This window comes from Oncorhynchus clarkii, chromosome 17 (genome assembly GCF_045791955.1).
Source record: "Oncorhynchus clarkii lewisi isolate Uvic-CL-2024 chromosome 17, UVic_Ocla_1.0, whole genome shotgun sequence".
Lineage (NCBI taxonomy): Eukaryota > Metazoa > Chordata > Actinopteri > Salmoniformes > Salmonidae > Oncorhynchus > Oncorhynchus clarkii.
The window spans coordinates 5,412,520-5,430,319 of NC_092163.1; the positions used below are offsets into that span (position 1 = coordinate 5,412,520).

General features: G+C 40.8%; 2 protein-coding genes across 2 annotated transcripts; both read right to left on the minus strand.

Moving 5' to 3' along the window:
* Nucleotides 1–3,019: 3,019 nt before the first annotated feature.
* On the minus strand, nt 3,020–9,304 carry LOC139370300 (zinc finger protein 883-like). The gene is made up of 6 exons (XM_071109692.1): nt 9,265–9,304; nt 7,698–7,819; nt 6,595–6,825; nt 6,480–6,546; nt 3,823–4,092; nt 3,020–3,738 (listed from the first exon to the last, which is right to left on the minus strand). Exons 1-6 carry the CDS (start codon nt 9,302–9,304, stop codon nt 3,083–3,085), a joined length of 1,386 nt encoding a protein of 461 aa, XP_070965793.1. The 3' UTR covers nt 3,020–3,082.
* Nucleotides 9,305–14,376: 5,072 nt separating this feature from the next.
* On the minus strand, nt 14,377–17,503 carry LOC139370104 (oocyte zinc finger protein XlCOF6-like). The gene is made up of 2 exons (XM_071109422.1): nt 16,963–17,503; nt 14,377–15,323 (listed from the first exon to the last, which is right to left on the minus strand). Exons 1-2 carry the CDS (start codon nt 17,501–17,503, stop codon nt 14,377–14,379), a joined length of 1,488 nt encoding a protein of 495 aa, XP_070965523.1.
* Nucleotides 17,504–17,800: the final 297 nt, after the last annotated feature.

The following is a 17,800-nucleotide window of genomic DNA, read 5'->3' on the forward strand; positions in this document are numbered from 1 at the left end:
AGCCTATAGTACGGTGAGTAGCCTAGATAGCTCATTTAGAAACATCTGTAGTACAGTGAGTAGTCTAGATAACTAATTTAGAAACATCTGTAGCCTGTAGTACAGTGAGTAGCCTAGATAGCTCATTTAGAAACATCTGTAGTACGGTGAGTAGCCTAGATAACTAATTTAGAAACATCTGTAGCCTGTAGTACAGTGAGTAGTCTAGATAACTAATTTAGAAACATCTGTAGCCTGTAGTACAGTGAGTAGTCTAGATAGCTCATTTAGAAACATCTGTAGCCTGTAGTACGGTGAGTAGCCTAGATAGCTCATTTAGAAAAATGTGATATTATTCTTCCCTTTTTAACATTACTAGTTACCTAATAACACTACTGGGATGGTTCTATACTAGTTACCTAATAACATTACTGGGATGGTTCTATACTAGTTACCTAATAACATTACTGGGATGGTTCTATACTAGTTACCTAATGACATTACTGGGATGGTTCTATACTAGTTACCTAATAACATTACTGGGATGGTTCTATACTAGTTACCTAATAACATTACTGGGATGGTTCTATACTAGTTACCTAATAACATTACTGGGATGGTTCTATACTAGTTACCTAATGACATTACTGGGATGGTTCTATACTAGTTACCTAATAACAGTACTGGGATGGTTCTATACTAGTTACCTAATGACATTACTGGGATGGTTCTATACTAGTTACCTAATGACATTACTGGGATGGTTCTATACTAGTTACCTAATAACATTACTGGGATGGACTAGTTACCTAATGACATTACTGGGATGGTTCTATACTAGTTACCTAATGACATTACTGGGATGGTTCTATACTAGTTCTAATACTAGTTACCTAATGACATTACTGGGATGGTTCTATACTAGTTACCTAATGACATTACTGGGATGGTTCTATACTAGTTACCTAATAACATTACTGGGATGGTTCTATACTAGTTCTATACTAGTTACCTAATGACATTACTGGGATGGTTCTATACTAGTTACCTAATGACATTACTGGGATGGTTCTATACTAGTTACCTAATAACATTACTGGGATGGTTCTATACTAGTTCTATACTAGTTACCTAATAACATTACTGGGATGGTTCTATACTAGTTACCTAATGACATTACTGGGATGGTTCTATACTAGTTCTAATACTAGTTACCTAATGACATTACTGGGATGGTTCTATACTAGTTCTAATACTAGTTACCTAATAACATTACTGGGATGGCCCCTTGGTTCTATGGCTATGAAGATGTTGTGTATGGATTGTAGAAGTGTTATACTCAACTCTTCTGCATGACAATCATTACTGGTTATACATGAAAGACCATGTAGTGAATATTACAATACAATCCTAATAACAGCCGTGTGCACTTTTCTTTTCTTCTGTAGGATTTCAGTTTTGAAGAGAGCCGCAGACCGCCCAGGGGCACAGGATGCAGAGAGAATTGGACAGGAAGACGTATCCAACAAAGACAGTTTTGAAGAGAGCCGCAGACCGCCCAGGGGCACAGGATGCAGAGAGAATTGGACAGGAAGACGTATCCAACAAAGACAGTTTTGAAGAGAGCCGCAGACCGCCCAGGGGCACAGGATGCAGAGAGAATTGGACAGGAAGACGTATCCAACAAAGACAGTTTTGAAGAGAGCCGCAGACCGCCCAGGGGCACAGGATGCAGAGAGAATTGGACAGGAAGACGTATCCAACAAAGCAGGATCAGTGAGTTAGCCTCACCTGGTGCTTAGGTTGTTATTTGATATTTTTAGAAGCTTTTTAAAAAAAAATGGTCTGATTGACTCAATAACCAAGTTTAGATTTCCTAATGAGCCAGAAATGTCATAGTTATTTCTGGTTCTTTATCAAAGTTAAGATGGCTAGTCCTTATTGATCCTGCCTTGCAGTACACCCCTCTCAATATTATTATGTACATTATGAATAAATACTGTTGGAATAGGGATTTTTAATATTTTTTATTTACATGTAGATGTGACCAAATATTCCCTTAAAGCCACACTAAGATACATACGAAACTCAAATGTAAACAATAGATGATTTGTAGTGCTTGAGGAATGAGGTCCACTCAGTCACACAGACACACACATAGAAAACCCAGAGCCAGAGTTTGAAAAGGACCATTGAATCACAGAGAGCGTACACATTGAAACTGTCGCGCTCGCTATTAAAACTGCCATACTTCATTTTTTCAAGTCATGTCTTTAGATAAAAAAGACTTAACACATGTATTGTTGAATAGGTGTTTTTAAAAGGCCCAGTGCAGAGTCAGAAACACGTGTTTTTATAAATATGTCCACACTGAGGTTGGAATAATACTGTGGAAATGATGATCATGTCCTTGCAGTATAAGAGCTGTTTCAAAAGACCGCCTGAAATTTCAGCCAGTTTTGGAAGGATGACACGTTGGCGTTCTTGAAATCCTCATCAGGCAGGTAATTAGTTATCAAATCAATATGAAAAACCTCTCTGTCCATAAGAGCTAGTTCAGTTGTTCCCTCCCCACTCAGTACCATCAAAATTATTGCTTGAGAAATTGCTCTTTGCTAAGAAGTTATTTTGGTTTTGACCATTTGAAATTGAAAAACATTACAGTAAGGTACCTAAATATTACAGTAAGGTACCTAAATATTACAGGAACGTACCTAAACATTACAGTAAGGTACCTAATTATTACCCAGAAATTATTTGATATCGAGATGTTTTTAAAAACAGGCTGCATTGGACCTTTAAAGCTAGAATCTTTAGTTTGCCCCGAAAATGATAGTTTAAACTATAATATGTTTTGAGGCTCATACAATGTGTGTTTACATTTACATTGTTTACAAAACATTGGTGCAAATCAAGCCTGTATTTTGGAATCTGAGTTGGACAGTTGAACTAAGCTCATGAGGCATTTTATAAGTTATGTTCATCAAGAATCAATGAGTATCATTAATTTAGAAGTTTTTTTAAAAAGTAGGCAGCAACTAAGGATTCTATCATCGAACCAAGTTGATTTTACGTGACATGAACAAAAACACAAAATTCTCAGTCAAAAACTTAAGTCAGAACACAGCTTCTTCATTCTCTCATGTGCTTTCAGGCACCATAACCGGGTAAAACTCTTTCCACACCGGGAACAGTGGTACGGCTTCTCTCCCGTGTGCGTCCTCTCGTGCTCTTTTAGGCTCCCTAACTGGGTAAAACTCTTTCCACAATGAGAGCACAATGGTTTTTCGCCTGTGTGTATTTTTTCATGCGCTTTCAAGTGACAACGCTGAATAAATCTCTTTCCACACTGAGAGCATTTGAAAGGCCTCTCTACAGAGTGTGTTCTCTCATGTTTTTTCAGGTCCCATGGTGATAAAAACACGTTTTCACACTGGGAGCATTGATACGGCTTCTCTACAGCGTGTGATCTTTTATGCCTTTTTAAGTTCCCTAAATGGGTAAAACTCTTTCCACACAGGGAGCAATAGTAAGGCTTCACTCCTGTGTGTGTCCTCTCGTGCTCTTTCAGTTGCCCTGGCCAGCTAAAACTCTTGCCACACTGGCAACAGAGGTATGGCTTCTCCCCTGTGTGTGTTCTCTTATGTGACTTCAGGGCTCCTGATGAAACATATCTATTTTCACACTGGGAGCAGTGGTAGGGCTTCTCCCCTGTATGCGTCATTTCATGCATTTTCAATTTCCTTAACTGGATAAAACCTTTTCCACATTGGGAGCAGTAATAAGACTTCTCCCCTGTGTGCGTTCTCTTGTGTTCTTTCAGGTGGCTTAACCGGATAAAACTCTTTCCACACTGGGAGCAGTGATGAGGCTTTTCCCCCGTGTGTGTCCTCACATGTTCTTTTAGGTTCCAAAACCTTGTAAAACTCTTTCCACACTGGGAACATTGGTAGGGCTTTTCTCCTGTGTGTGTAATCTCGTGGTTTTTAAGGCTCCCTAACTTGGTCAAACTCTTTCCACACTGGGAAGAGTGGCGTCGTCTTGCTGGTTTGGACGTCTCTGGTTCTTCTGAAAGACACTTTTCGCTGTCAGAGTGAGAGTCTTGTCTCTCTCCTGCCAAAGACAAATAAATAGAGCATTTAGTTAAATACTAAACTGAAGACCTAAAACAAACCTGAATGATACCTAGGGTTTAATCCAGACTCGGTCTCTCAAAATCCTGAGTTCAGTTTGAAGAACATTCTAGAACATCCTGGTTGGGTTCTGGAATGCGTGGCTATATTTGAAATGAACGGACTTCTTTTCAAATAATTGTCAACACATAGCCCAATGTTAAGGTGTGAGAGGTTCACTGTAGCTAGCGTAATCTGTCCTTTCACAATTCACCTGTGGGAAGGAACATGGCTGCTCTCAACACCAGACAACAGAAAGAGTTGGCCACGACTATCCAAGAGACTGTGCGTGAGGAAATTACCTCTGCCCTCCACTTGCAATTAAGACCGATAAATTAATCTCTTGCAGTGATCCACTTCTAAAGTGGATACCTACTAAGTCTCGCAATGAACTCAAAATGGCATTGGTACTCGAGGGCATTGGATAACATAAATAAAGCCAAATCATCTGGATCGGACGGTATTCCTACTGAGGTCTATTTAAAAATGTTGGTATCAATATTTAGACTTTGGTACTTTCTTTGCTTTCAGGCCCCTGGGGAAGGGGTGTTATGGGGGGGGGGGGGGGGCTCCGGTAATTTTTTTGGGGGGGGTGTATGGTTTCTGGCTGTGGAGGGAGGATGAGGGCGGGTGGGGACCGAGGGGAGTAATGGGGTTGGTGGGGAGGGAAACATGGTTTCTGGCTGTGGAGGGAGGATGAGGGCAGGTGGGGACTGAGGGGGCTGTGGAGGGAGGATGAGGGCAGGTGGGGACTGAGGGGGGTAATGGGTTGGTTATCTTTTTATGCAACTCTTTAATTGTTCTTTTGTGTTCTGTAAAAACTCAGTCAGATTGTCTGTTTGTAACAAAATAAAAAGTTTGGGCGCAAAAAGAAAAAGAAACAGTCATAATAATATTAATAATGTGGAGTTTCAACTCTAATCTTGTTCTCATGGAATGTCATGATGTCATAATCAGAGCTCTGTAATAATAGATCATGACATGTTCATAGGCAGAGCAGAGCTCTGTAATACTACATAATGTCATGTTTATAGGCTGAGCAGAGCTCTGTAATACTAGATAATGTCATGTTTACAGGCTGAGCAGAGCTCTATAATAATAGATAATGTCATGTCTCCAGGCTGAACAGAGCTCTATAATAATAGATAATGTCATGGTTACAGGCTGAACAGAGCTCTATAATAATAGATAATGTCATGTTTATAGGCAGAGCATAGCTCTATAATTATAGATAATGTCATGTTTACAGGCTGAACAGAGCTCTATAATAATATATAATGTCATGTTTACAGGCTGAGCAGAGCTCTATAATAATAGATAATGTCATGTTTATAGGCTGAGCAGAGCTCTATAATAATAGATAATGTCATGTTTACAGGCTGAGCAGAGCTCTATAATAATAGATAATGGCATGTTCATAGGCAGAGCAGAGCTCTGTAATACTACATAATGTCATGTTTATAGGCTGAGCAGAGCTCTGTAATACTAGATAATGTCATGTTTACAGGCTGAGCAGAGCTCTATAATAATAGATAATGTCATGTCTCCAGGCTGAACAGAGCTCTATAATAATAGATAATGTCATGGTTACAGGCTGAACAGAGCTCTATAATAATAGATAATGTCATGTTTATAGGCAGAGCATAGCTCTATAATTATAGATAATGTCATGTTTACAGGCTGAACAGAGCTCTATAATAATAGATAATGTCATGGTTACAGGCTGAACAGAGCTCTATAATAATAGATAATGTCATGTTTATAGGCAGAGCATAGCTCTATAATAATAGATAATGTCATGTTTACAGGCTGAGCAGAGCTCTATAATAATAGATGTCATGTTTACAGGCTGAACAGAGCTCTATAATAATAGATAATGTCATGGTTACAGGCTGAACAAAGCTCTATAATAATAGATAATGTCATGTTTATAGGCAGAGCATAGCTCTATAATAATAGATAATGTCATGGTTACAGGCTGAACAAAGCTCTATAATAATAGATAATGTCATGTTGACAGGCTGAGCAGAGCTCTATAATAATATATAATATCATGTTTTTCAGGCTGAGCAGAGCTCTATAATAATATATGTCATGTTTACAGGCTGAGCAGAGCTCTACAATAATATATATTGATGACTAATGTCATTGGATGCATTCGATCCATTGTTTACGTTTTGTTAGTGGCCCACTGTTTAATGGTGTACACGTCTTACATTGTAGCTTTAATAATTCCCACAGTAGACGTATTGAAGTATCGAACTTCAGTGGAATGCCCCTTTATAACCACACATTGATTTGCGCCCCTGTTGTTAAGATAGTACTCACTGGTGTTAATCAGATCTCCATTCTTCTCTTCTTCCTCCTCTATAACTGTGCCAGTAATCTCATCCTCCTCCTCTTTCACTTTTTCAACTGCATCCTCCTCTTCTTTCACTGTAACGCCTTCCTCTTTCACTCTGAACGCGTCTTCCTCTTCTTCAACAGTAACATCCACCTCCTCTTTCACTGAAACGTCTTCCTCTTTCACTGTAACAGCCTCACCCCCTACTTCCTTTTTAACCGTGACAGCCTCCTCTTCCACGGGAGCTTCTTTCTCCGTCCAGCAGACCTCCTCTTCTTTAGCAGGTGGGGAGTAGGATAGTGAACTCATGGTCGGGAACGTTAGACTATCCTAGTGCAAGGCTAACTAAAACAGCTAGCTAGCTGACAACGTAAATATTGAAGTAACTAGTAAATTCGTAGACAGTGTGTTTAAAACACCGAGGTTAATATACACACAAATTGTCTAAATATTACCGGTTTTATGTTTGCTAGCGAACAACCGATGTGGTTTAATCAGTAGCCTGTCGTCCTTGTTGAAGAAGTGTCCCGTCCCGTCCACTAGATTATACGTCACGCAACGAGCGTCAGCTGAAAGACTCCCATCCCCATCTGTTGACTGGAGTGGGTACCGCAGTTAATAAGGAAAATATTCACCACATTGTTTATACTGGCTAAAATATAAAATGAACTGATATGTTTTCTCTTACTTCTTACAAGTAATACTTTCCTACACACATATATAGAAGCTGAATATAAAATACATATAAACTGAACAAAAATATTAACACAAAGTGTAAAGTGTTGGTTCCATGTTTCATGAGCTGAAATAAAATATATCAGAAATGTTCCATATACACAAAAAGCTGAACATTTCCCCTTTGTTAACAAAACGAAGGAGCTGATTGTGGACTTCAGGAGACAGCAGAGGGAGCACGCCTCCATCCACATCGACAGGACAGGAGACAGCAGAGGGAGCAGGCCTCCATCCACATCAACAGGACAGGAGACAGCAGAGGGAGCACGCCCCCATCCACATCGACAGGACAGGAGACAGCAGAGGGAGCACGCCTCCATCCACATCGACGGGACTACAGTGGAGAAGGCGGAAAAGCTTCAAGTTCCTCGGCGTACACATCTCTGACAATCTGAAATGGTCCACCCACACAGACAACGTGGCTGAAAAAGTTTGGCTTGGCCCCCAAGACCATCACAAACTTTTACAGATGCACCATTGAGAGCATTTCGTTTCGGTACGGCAACAGCACCGTCCGCAACCCTCTCCAGAGGGCGGTGCGGTCTGCCCAAAGCATCACCGGGGGCACACTGCCTGCCCTGCAGGACACCTACAGCACCCGATGTCACAGGAAGGCAAAAAAGACCATCAACCACCTGAACCACGGCCTGTTCACCCCGTTATCATCCAGAAAGCAAAGTCAGTACAGGTGCATCAAAGCTGAGAGACTGAAAAACAGCTTCTATCTCAAGGCCATCAGACTGTTAAATAGCCATCACTCACCGGCCTGTACCCAATACCCTGCCCTGAACCTAGTCACTGTCACTACCCGGCTACCACCCAGTTACTCATCCCTGCACATTAGAGGCTGCTGCCCTGTGTACATAGACATGGAATCACTGGCCACTTTAACAATGTTTACACACTGTTTTACTAATTTCATATGTATATACTGTATTCTACTCAATGACACTCCGACATTGCTTGTCCTAATATTTATATATTTATATAAATCCATTATTTTACTTAAAAATGTGAGTGTATTGTTGTGAACTGTTAGATACTACTGCACTGGTGGATCGAGGAACACAAGCATTTCGCTACACCCGCAATAACAGCTGCTTAATATGTGTTCTGACCAATAACAGCTGCTTAATATGTGTTCTGACCAATAACAGCTGCTTAATATGTGTTCTGACCAATCACATTTGATTTAATTTGAAGATAATCCATCCAAAGAGTTCCTGCCTGATACAGGTAATTAAAATGATATCACACACATACTGATACAAGTAATTAAAATGATATCACACACATACTGATACAGGTCATTAAAATGATATCACACACATACTGATACAAGTAATTAAAATGTTATCACACACATACTGATACAAGTAATTAAAATGATATCACACACATACTGATACGGGTCATTAAAATGATATCACATACATACTGATACAGGTAATTAAAATGATATCACACACATACTGATACAGGTAATTAAAATGATATCACACACATACTGATACAAGTAATTAAAATTATATCACACACATACTGATACAGGTAATTAAAATGATATCACACACATACTTATGTGTGCAGTCACTAAGTCATTCTGTCTTACACACACACACCTGCTTTAGGTTCCAGCAGGCCTGGTTCTATTTGACCCTAATAAATTTGAAGTTTTCAGAGCAAAAAATATATACATATTTTTTTCATTACTGTAAAAACACCAGGAAATCAGCTCCAAGTGATTTTAATGGAAGACATCTGTTCCCAAGTATTCCAGTGGATGATAGAGAGACACGTGATCGTATATAAAATGGAAGCAAGGTTTTAAATTATTATGTTTTAGTCAAACATCATATCTGTCTGGGCTTCTTGAGTCAATTTTCCGTCTACAAATTATTTGTAATTATGTTCCGGCCCCGCGACCAATCCACTCCAGAAACAAATCGTCCCGCAGCTGAATCTAGTTGAAGTTCCCTGGTGTATAGGTCAGACTTTGTCATGAAAATAATATTTCAGATTTGCTGAGCACACCTCCACCACTGCCCTTGACAAGCTTCTCCACTGAGCCCATCAAGAGATGAGGGTCCCGTCTTCATCTTGGACCACGGCCAATGGACAGAGCCCATTAGAGCTGACAGTGATGTCCTACTGGTCAAACACCACGGGGAGGAAGAGATCCTGAAGTGGGTGGATCTGCTCTGCTCTTAACACCAGCCCAGAGAAGCTCCTAGAGACACACAGCTGTGGTATTATGTTACTGCAGAGAGTGAAACGATCAGTGCCCCAACAGCCATCTGTACAGGTTCTGCGACCAGCCGCTGAAACAAGGCCCCAACAGCCCTCACACACATACCGGCTTTCCTGGAGTGACAGGAAAATACCTACTGCCGAGCCAAAGTGTTTTCCCTGTACCTGGCACAGGGCTTTGGAGGGAGCTCCAACAGTCTGCCTTTCAATGAGACTGAAAAGGTAGAGATGGATGGTGGAGAAGGAGGAGGAGTGACTCTACAGGTCCACACAAAGAAATAAATAGGAGCTGAAAAATCTATTTCCATTGATAGAAGGTGTTTGGACTGTTGTTTGGTTTGCATTTATTCCCCCCAAGGTACTGTCCATTCTGTTACATGACTGAAATTGTCATTATTACAAATAAAATAAAATAAAAATGTAAACATTTTTTTTTTTTAATGTAATTGGCCGATTAATCGGCATCGGCTTTTTTGGTCCTCCAATAATCGGTATCGGCGTTGAAAAATCATAATCGGTCGAGCTCTAGTTCACACAACTATTAGGGTCGTAGCTCTTATTGCAGGACTTTGACTGTGGGAAATCAACTCAGTTGTGAACATTTCATGGGCCTCTCAGATCCACAGGCAAGGCTGAACAATGTTCTATCATGGGCCTCTCAGATCCATAGGCAAGGCTGACCAATGTTCTATCATGGGCCTCTCAGATCCATAGGCAAGGCTGAACAATGTTCTATCATGGGCCTCTCAGATCCATAGGCTGAACAATGTTCTATCATGGGCCTCTCAGATCCATAGGCTGAACAATGTTCTATCATGGGCCTCTCAGATCCATAGGCAAGGCTGACCAATGTTCTATCATGGGCCTCTCAGATCCATAGGCAAGGCTGAACAATGTTCTATCATGGGCCTCTCAGATCCATAGGCTGAACAATGTTCTATCATGGGCCTCTCAGATCCATAGGCTGAACAATGTTCTATCATGGGCCTCTCAGATCCATAGGCTGAACAATGTTCTATCATGGGCCTCTCAGATCCATAGGATGAACAATGTTCTATCATGGGCCTCTCAGATCCATAGGCTGAACAATGTTCTATCATGGGCCTCTCAGATCCAAGGCTGTACAATGTTCTATCATGGGCCTCTCAGATCCATAGGCTGAACAATGTTCTATCATGGGCCTCTCAGATCCATAGGATGAACAATGTTCTATCATGGGCCTCTCAGATCCATAGGCTGAACAATGTTCTATCATGGGCCTCTCAGATCCAAGGCTGTACAATGTTCTATCATGGCCCTCTCAGATCCAAGGCTGTACAATGTTCTATCATGGACCTCTCAGATCCAAGGCTGAACAATGTTCCCTCAATGGACCCCCCAGATCCAAGGCTGTACAATGTTCTATCATGGACCTCTCAGATCCAAGGCTGTACAATGTTCTATCATGGACCTCTCAGATCCAAGGCTGAACAATGTTCTATCATGGACCTCTCAGATCCAAGGCTGTACAATGTTCTATCATGGCCCTCTCAGATCCAAGGCTGTACAATGTTCTATCATGGCCCTCTCAGATCCAAGGCTGAACAATGTTCTATCATGGACCTCTCAGATCCAAGGCTGTACAATGTTCTATCATGGACCTCTCAGATCCAAGGCTGTACAATGTTCTATCATGGACCTCTCAGATCCAAGGCTGAACAATGTTCTATCATGGACCTCTCAGATCCAAGGCTGTACAATGTTCTATCATGGACCCCCCAGATCCAAGGCTGTACAATGTTCTATCATGGACCCCCCAGATCCAAGGCTGTACAATGTTCTATCATGGACCTCTCAGATCCAAGGCTGAACAATGTTCTATCATGGACCTCTCAGATCCAAGGCTGAACAATGTTCTATCATGGCCCTCTCAGATCCAAGGCTGTACAATGTTCTATCATGGCCCTCTCAGATCCAAGGCTGAACAATGTTCTATCATGGACCCCCCAGATCCAAGGCTGTACAATGTTCTATCATGGACCCCCCAGATCCAAGGCTGTACAATGTTCTATCATGGACCTCTCAGATCCAAGGCTGAACAATGTTCTATCATGGACCCCCCAGATCCAAGGCTGTACAATGTTCTATCATGGACCCCCCAGATCCAAGGCTGTACAATGTTCTATCATGGACCTCTCAGATCCAAGGCTGAACAATGTTCTATCATGGACCCCCCAGATCCAAGGCTGAACAATGTTCTATCATGGACCTCTCAGATCCAAGGCTGTACAATGTTCTATCATGGACCTCTCAGATCCAAGGCTGAACAATGTTCTATCATGGGCCTCTCAGATCCAAGGCTGAACAATGTTCTATCATGGGCCTCTCAGATCCAAGGCTGAACAATGTTCTATCATGGGCCTCTCAGATCCAAGGCTGAACAATGTTCTATCATGGGCCTCTTAGATCCATAGGCTGAACAATGTTCTATCATGGGCCTCTCAGATCCATAGGCTGAACAATGTTCTATCATGGGCCTCTCAGATCCATAGGCTGAACAATGTTCTATCATGGGCCTCTCAGATCCATAGGCTGAACAATGTTCTATCATGGGCCTCTCAGATCCATAGGCTGAACAATGTTCTATCATGGACCTCTCAGATCCAAGGCTGAACAATGTTCTATCATGGCCCTCTCAGATCCAAGGCTGTACAATGTTCTATCATGGACCTCTCAGATCCAAGGCTGTACAATGTTCTATCATGGCCCTCTCAGATCCAAGGCTGAACAATGTTCTATCATGGACCTCTCAGATCCAAGGCTGAACAATGTTCTATCATGGGCCTCTCAGATCCAAGGCTGAACAATGTTCTATCATGGACCTCCACAGTGCGATGTCAACTGATTACATTTTTTTTTGGGGGGGGGGGGGGGGGGGGGGGGGGGGGGAGTAAATTAACAAATGATTGTCTTTTGCTGTATTTATACAACATTTCAAACATAATCTGGTCCAAATATGGAGTGATTCCACTATATGAATCTGTTTGCTTCCGTTTCAAATGCGGGACTTTTATTTTGAAGGCCAACCGCAAATTCTACTATTGAGCAAAGCGCTGTGACATTGATCAACCAATGGTGTGTTAGTTACCACAGACAGACAGACAGACATTGGCTTGACACCACCTCATTATCATATTGGTGTGTTAGTTACCACAGACAGACAGACATTGGCTTGACACCACCTCATTATCATATTGGTGTGTTAGTTACCACAGACAGACAGACATTGGCTTGACACCACCTCATTATCATATTGGTGTGTTAGTTACCACAGACACACAGACATTGGCTTGACACCACCTCATTATCATATTGGTGTGTTAGTTACCACAGACAGACAGACAGACATTGGCTTGACACCACCTCATTATCATATTGGTGTGTTAGTTACCACAGACTGACAGACATTGGCTTGACACCACCTCATTATCATATTGGTGTGTTAGTTACCACAGACACAGACAGACATTGGCTTGACACCACCTCATTATCATATTGGTGTGTTAGTTACCACAGACACAGACAGACATTGGCTTGACACCACCTCGTTATCATATTGGAGGAAGAAACACAGACATTAATAAATATATCAGATGAATAACATTTATTGGAGATTGAAGAATTAGATAATAGATCATTACGGCAGGTTTTGTCCTCGTGATTCACAATTGATTATTTTGATTCACCAGAATCCTAACTAATACAAATGGCGAAGTGAATCACTTGTTTGCAAAAAAAACAAACAAAAAAAACAGTTTAAATGAATTGTCCAAAAAAAGTGAATAAACTTTGCATGGCCTTAACCTGCAAGTGTCGATGGAAAGTTTTTGGGACATGACGAAAACATGAATAAATGCTTACAGCTAAACAGTTAACTAGCATGAATAAATGCTAAACAGTTAACTAGCATGAATAAATGCTAACAGCTAAACAGTTAACTAGCATGAATAAATGCTAACAGCTAAACAGTTAACTAGCATGAATAAATGCTAACAGCTAAACAACTAGCATGAATAAATGCTAACAGCTAAACAGTTAACTAGCATAAATAAATGCTAACAGCTAAACAGTTAACTAGCATGAATAAATGCTAACAGCTAAACAGTTAACTAGCATGAATAAATGCTAACAGCTAAACAGTTAACTAGCATGAATAAATGCTAACAGCTAAACAGTTAACTAGCATGAATAAATGCTAACAGCTAAACAGTTAACTAGCATGAACAAATGCTAACAGCACTTGAGGCCCACTCCACAGTGTCTTGTCTCTCTCCCCTTGAGGCCCACTCCACAGTGTACGTGCAGGTGATGCGGTCACACAGCATTAAAGCATTCTGATCCTGGTTGATATGGTGATTTGTATGTGATTAATAAACATATTTACAAACTATGCCTAAATAAATGGCTAACAGAAGTTCAATTAATTTCCATTGACTTTTTGAAAACACAACAACAACAACAACAACAAATGCATGACATCTCCCAGATTTTCCTGACCGATCCAACCCAGGAACACACATTCTCAGTCGAAAAAAAGTGTGGGAGCACTGTGTGTTATGAGATGTGAAAAATCTCTTTCCACACTGGGAGCAGTGGTACGGCATCTTCCCGGTGTGTGTTCCGTCGTGGTCTTTCAGGTTCCCTAACTACGTATAAATACCTTTCCACACTGGGAGGAAGATATATTTATCTTGTGTCTTGTCTGTATTGAGTTTATTCCATCGAGGATCACGTTGGAAACAAGTGATTTTCACTTTAGCGCGTTACCCCCTGGGTTGTACTCGTACTCAGTGCATATTTTCCCCCTAATAAATCCATCAATTGTTGTTAATGGATGCATTTTCTAACCGTTTCTTTTCACACTGGGAGCATTGGAAATGCTGATCTCCTGTGTGTACTCTTGTGTGTTTTTAGTGTGCTTAACCTGGTAAAACCCTTTCCACACTGAGAGCATTGGAACGGTTTTTCTCCTGTGTGTGTTGTCATGTGATCTTTCAGATGTGATGACTGGATGAATCTCTTTCCACACTCAGAGCATTGGAATGGCCTCTGCCTCTCTACTAAATGGGTTCTTTCATGTGATTTCAGGTCCCTTAATGCGGAAAAGGTATTTTGACACTGGGAGCAGCGATATGGCTTCTCTCCAGTGTGTGTCCTCTCATGCGTTTTCATGGACCCTAACTGGGTAAAAGTCTTTCCACACAGGGAGCAGTGGAAATGATTCTCTCTTGTATGTGTCCTCTCATGTTTTTTCACGGCCCCTAACTGGGTAAAACTCTTTCTACACAAGGAGCAGTGAAAATTCTTCTCTCCAGTGTGTGTTCTCTCATGTGTTTTCAGGGCCCCTAACTGGGTAAAATGCTTTCCACACAGGGAGCAGTGAAAAGGCTTCTCTCCTGTGTGTATTCGCTCATGCGTTTTCAGGGACCCTATCCGGGTAAAACTCTTTCCACACAGGGTGCAGTGAAAATGCTTCTCTCCTGTGTGCGTCCTCTCATGTATTTTCAGGGCAGCTAACTGGGTAAAACTCTTTCCACACAGAGAGCAGTGGAAAGGCTTCTCTCCTGTGTGTATTCTCTCATGCATTTTCAGATTCCCTAACTGAGTAAAACTCTTTCCGCACTGTGAGCAGTGGTAAGGCTTTTCTCCTGTGTGTACTCTTTGATGAACTTTTAGACTCCTTAAATTAATAAAACTCTTTCCACAATGGGAGCAGTGGTGTGGTCTCGCTGGTTTGGCCATCTTTGGGTCTGGTTGCCCTGAAGGACTCTTTCTTCTGTCCGAGTGAGAGTCGGGTCTCGCTCCTGCCAAAGACAAAAAAAGTATTTAGTTGAATACTAAATATGGATGGTTTTTTGACTATACAGTGTTTGTTACAGTTGCAAGCTTATCTTTGGGGTTCTGAGGGGTAATACTACGACACTAGAGAGATCTAGTCAGGGTTTTCTAAAGCTAGCCAGCTTCAGTTAGCTTTACATTCCAGCTCAGGCTTCATCCCATATTATAAAGGTGAATATTGATCCTGCAGCTGCCATGCACAAAGACCATAACACAAACAACTTTTAATGAATTTTTTCTGAATAGCTGGTTAACATTTGCTGTACTCCTATTGTTGTTAATTAGTTCAACTTGTCTTTCTAAAGCCTGCCTAAAGACCGTTTCTAATCTTTCTAATCTCTAATCTACTCTTGTATTAGAAAGGTACAGGTGGTAAAACCCCCCAAAAAAAACAGAATCACCTGGATGAAGGAAGGACAACAATTTGACACCCCGGCCCGAACTGTAACGAGTATTCGGCCAGTAGTCATCTTCTTGTCCTTCATTTGTTTGCCCAGATCTTCTATGCTTGATATCCTTAAACCCTGATCTTCTTCTTCTTCTCTTTCTGCATCAACAACTACCTGTCTACTTTCAACGTGCTGCAGAGAGTACAGAGGTTTCTAGTTGTTCTTAATGATTTAATCTTGGTAAAGGCCACTATGAATAATATGATAACTGTAGTTTGAGTACTTTAATCAACTTAAATCTGAAGAAAAAAACATTTATGCTCAGGTTTATTGATTATTAGGTGATAAACACAATATCCATGTGTTTCAATGCAAACTGGGCTTAATTGGAACAGCAAGGATTTATGGTATAAAAAAATACAGAATAGCAAAAATGTACTTCAAATATTTGGAAACCATTGGGTATAAATATACACGATATATTACAACATTATGCAAAGTTAGTATTGATCGTATTGAACAATATTTATTTATTTTGATTTCCATTTTGTATAGCTTTTGTGCTACTGTACTTCAGGACAAGTCTCTGAATGTCCTTGAGTGGCCCAGCCAGAGCCCAGACTTGAGCCCGATCTAACATCTCTGAAAAGACCTGAAAATAACTGTGCAGCAACGCTCCCCCATCAAACCTGACAGAGCTTGAGAGGATCTGCAGAGAAGAATGGGAGAAACTCCCCAAATACAGGTGTGCCAAGCTTGTAGGGTCATACCCAAGAAGACTCGAGGCTGTAATCACTGCCAAAAGGTGCTTCAACAAAGTACTGAGTAAAAGGTCTGAATACTTATGTAAATGTGATATTTCCTGTTTTTTATAAATACATTTACTAAAAATAAATATAAAACAGTTTTTGCTTTGTCATCATTGGGTATTGTGTGTAAAAATATTTAAGCAATTTTATAACAAGGCTGTAAGAGTTAGTTGAAGTAAGTTCATTGAGCATTTATCAGTTATATTCTCCAATAAGCAATAGCTAGGCCTATATATTATTAATTAAAAAGTCAAAAAATGCATGTACCAATGGCAGATTGCCCTTGAACAATGTCTACAGTCCTGAATAACCTATTGAAGTATAGTAGTATTCAGTAGAACGCCTATTTAAAACATATTACTTTACAAGTGCAAAGTTTGTGTCCCTGTTTTTAAGACAATACTCACGGGTGCTAATCCGATCTTCAGTCTCCTCTTCCTCTCCTTCCTCCTCCTCTTTCACTCCCAAAATGTCTCCCTCCTCTTTTACTGAGATAGCCTCCTCTTTCACTCTAAAAGGTTCTTTCTCTAATTTCATTACAACATCCTCTTCTTTCAATGTGATAGCCTCTTCCTCCTTTTTCATTATCGAAGCTTCTACCTCCTCCTCTTCCACTGTGACAGCCTTTATCCCCTCCTCTTCTTCCACCTTCACTCCAATGGGTTCTTTCTGTTCTTTCACTGTAACATAATCCTCCTCTTTTAATATAAGAGCCTCCTCTTCTACTCCAAAGGGTTCTTTCTCTTCTTTCACTACAACATCTTCCTCTTTCAATGCGATGCTGATATACTCCTCTTCCTCCTTTTTAATTCTGAAAGCTTCTTCCTCTACTTTCAATGAGATATCTTCCTCTTCTTCTTCTATGACAACGTTCAGGCCGAGAGATTCTCTATCCGTCCAACATATCGCCTCTTCTTTAGCTGGGGGCGAGTAGCTTAAAGAGCTCATGGTTGTGGATGCTAGCTAGCTAGTTTGCATTAGCGACTAGCCGAGTGCTAGGCTCAGAACAAGTGTGCAAATGTAACAATGTAACATGTTACGTTAAAGTTAACCAGTAGATACCTCAACAGAACTGTTTTTAAAACAACGAGATGAATATTCACAAAAGTGGTCTAAAGAGCTTCAATGTTTCGGTTGCATGTTGGCTAGCAAGCTACCGAGGTGTTTTAAACAGGAGCCGTGTTGTGGTTCTTGAGCGGCCTGTCCACTAGATTATACGTCACGCAAGAAGCATCACCTGAAAGA

Bases quoted from the DNA above. Each gene is read 5' to 3' on its own strand.
- LOC139370104 (XM_071109422.1), bottom strand. From the start codon at position 17,503: ATGAGCTCTTTAAGCTACTCGCCCCCAGCTAAAGAAGAGGCGATATGT. The intron at 15,324-16,962 runs GTGAGTATTGTC...TGTCTTTGGCAG, and splicing joins TGAAGATCGGATTAGCACCC to GAGCGAGACCCGACTCTCAC.
- LOC139370300 (XM_071109692.1), bottom strand. From the start codon at position 9,304: ATGGGCTCAGTGGAGAAGCTTGTCAAGGGCAGTGGTGGAG. The intron at 7,820-9,264 runs GTGTGCTCAGCA...CGGGTGCTGTAG, and splicing joins TGTCAAGGGCAGTGGTGGAG to GTGTCCTGCAGGGCAGGCAG. The intron at 3,739-3,822 runs GTTTTATCCGGT...AATGTGGAAAAG, and splicing joins CTGCTCCCAGTGTGGAAAGA to GTTTTATCCAGTTAAGGAAA.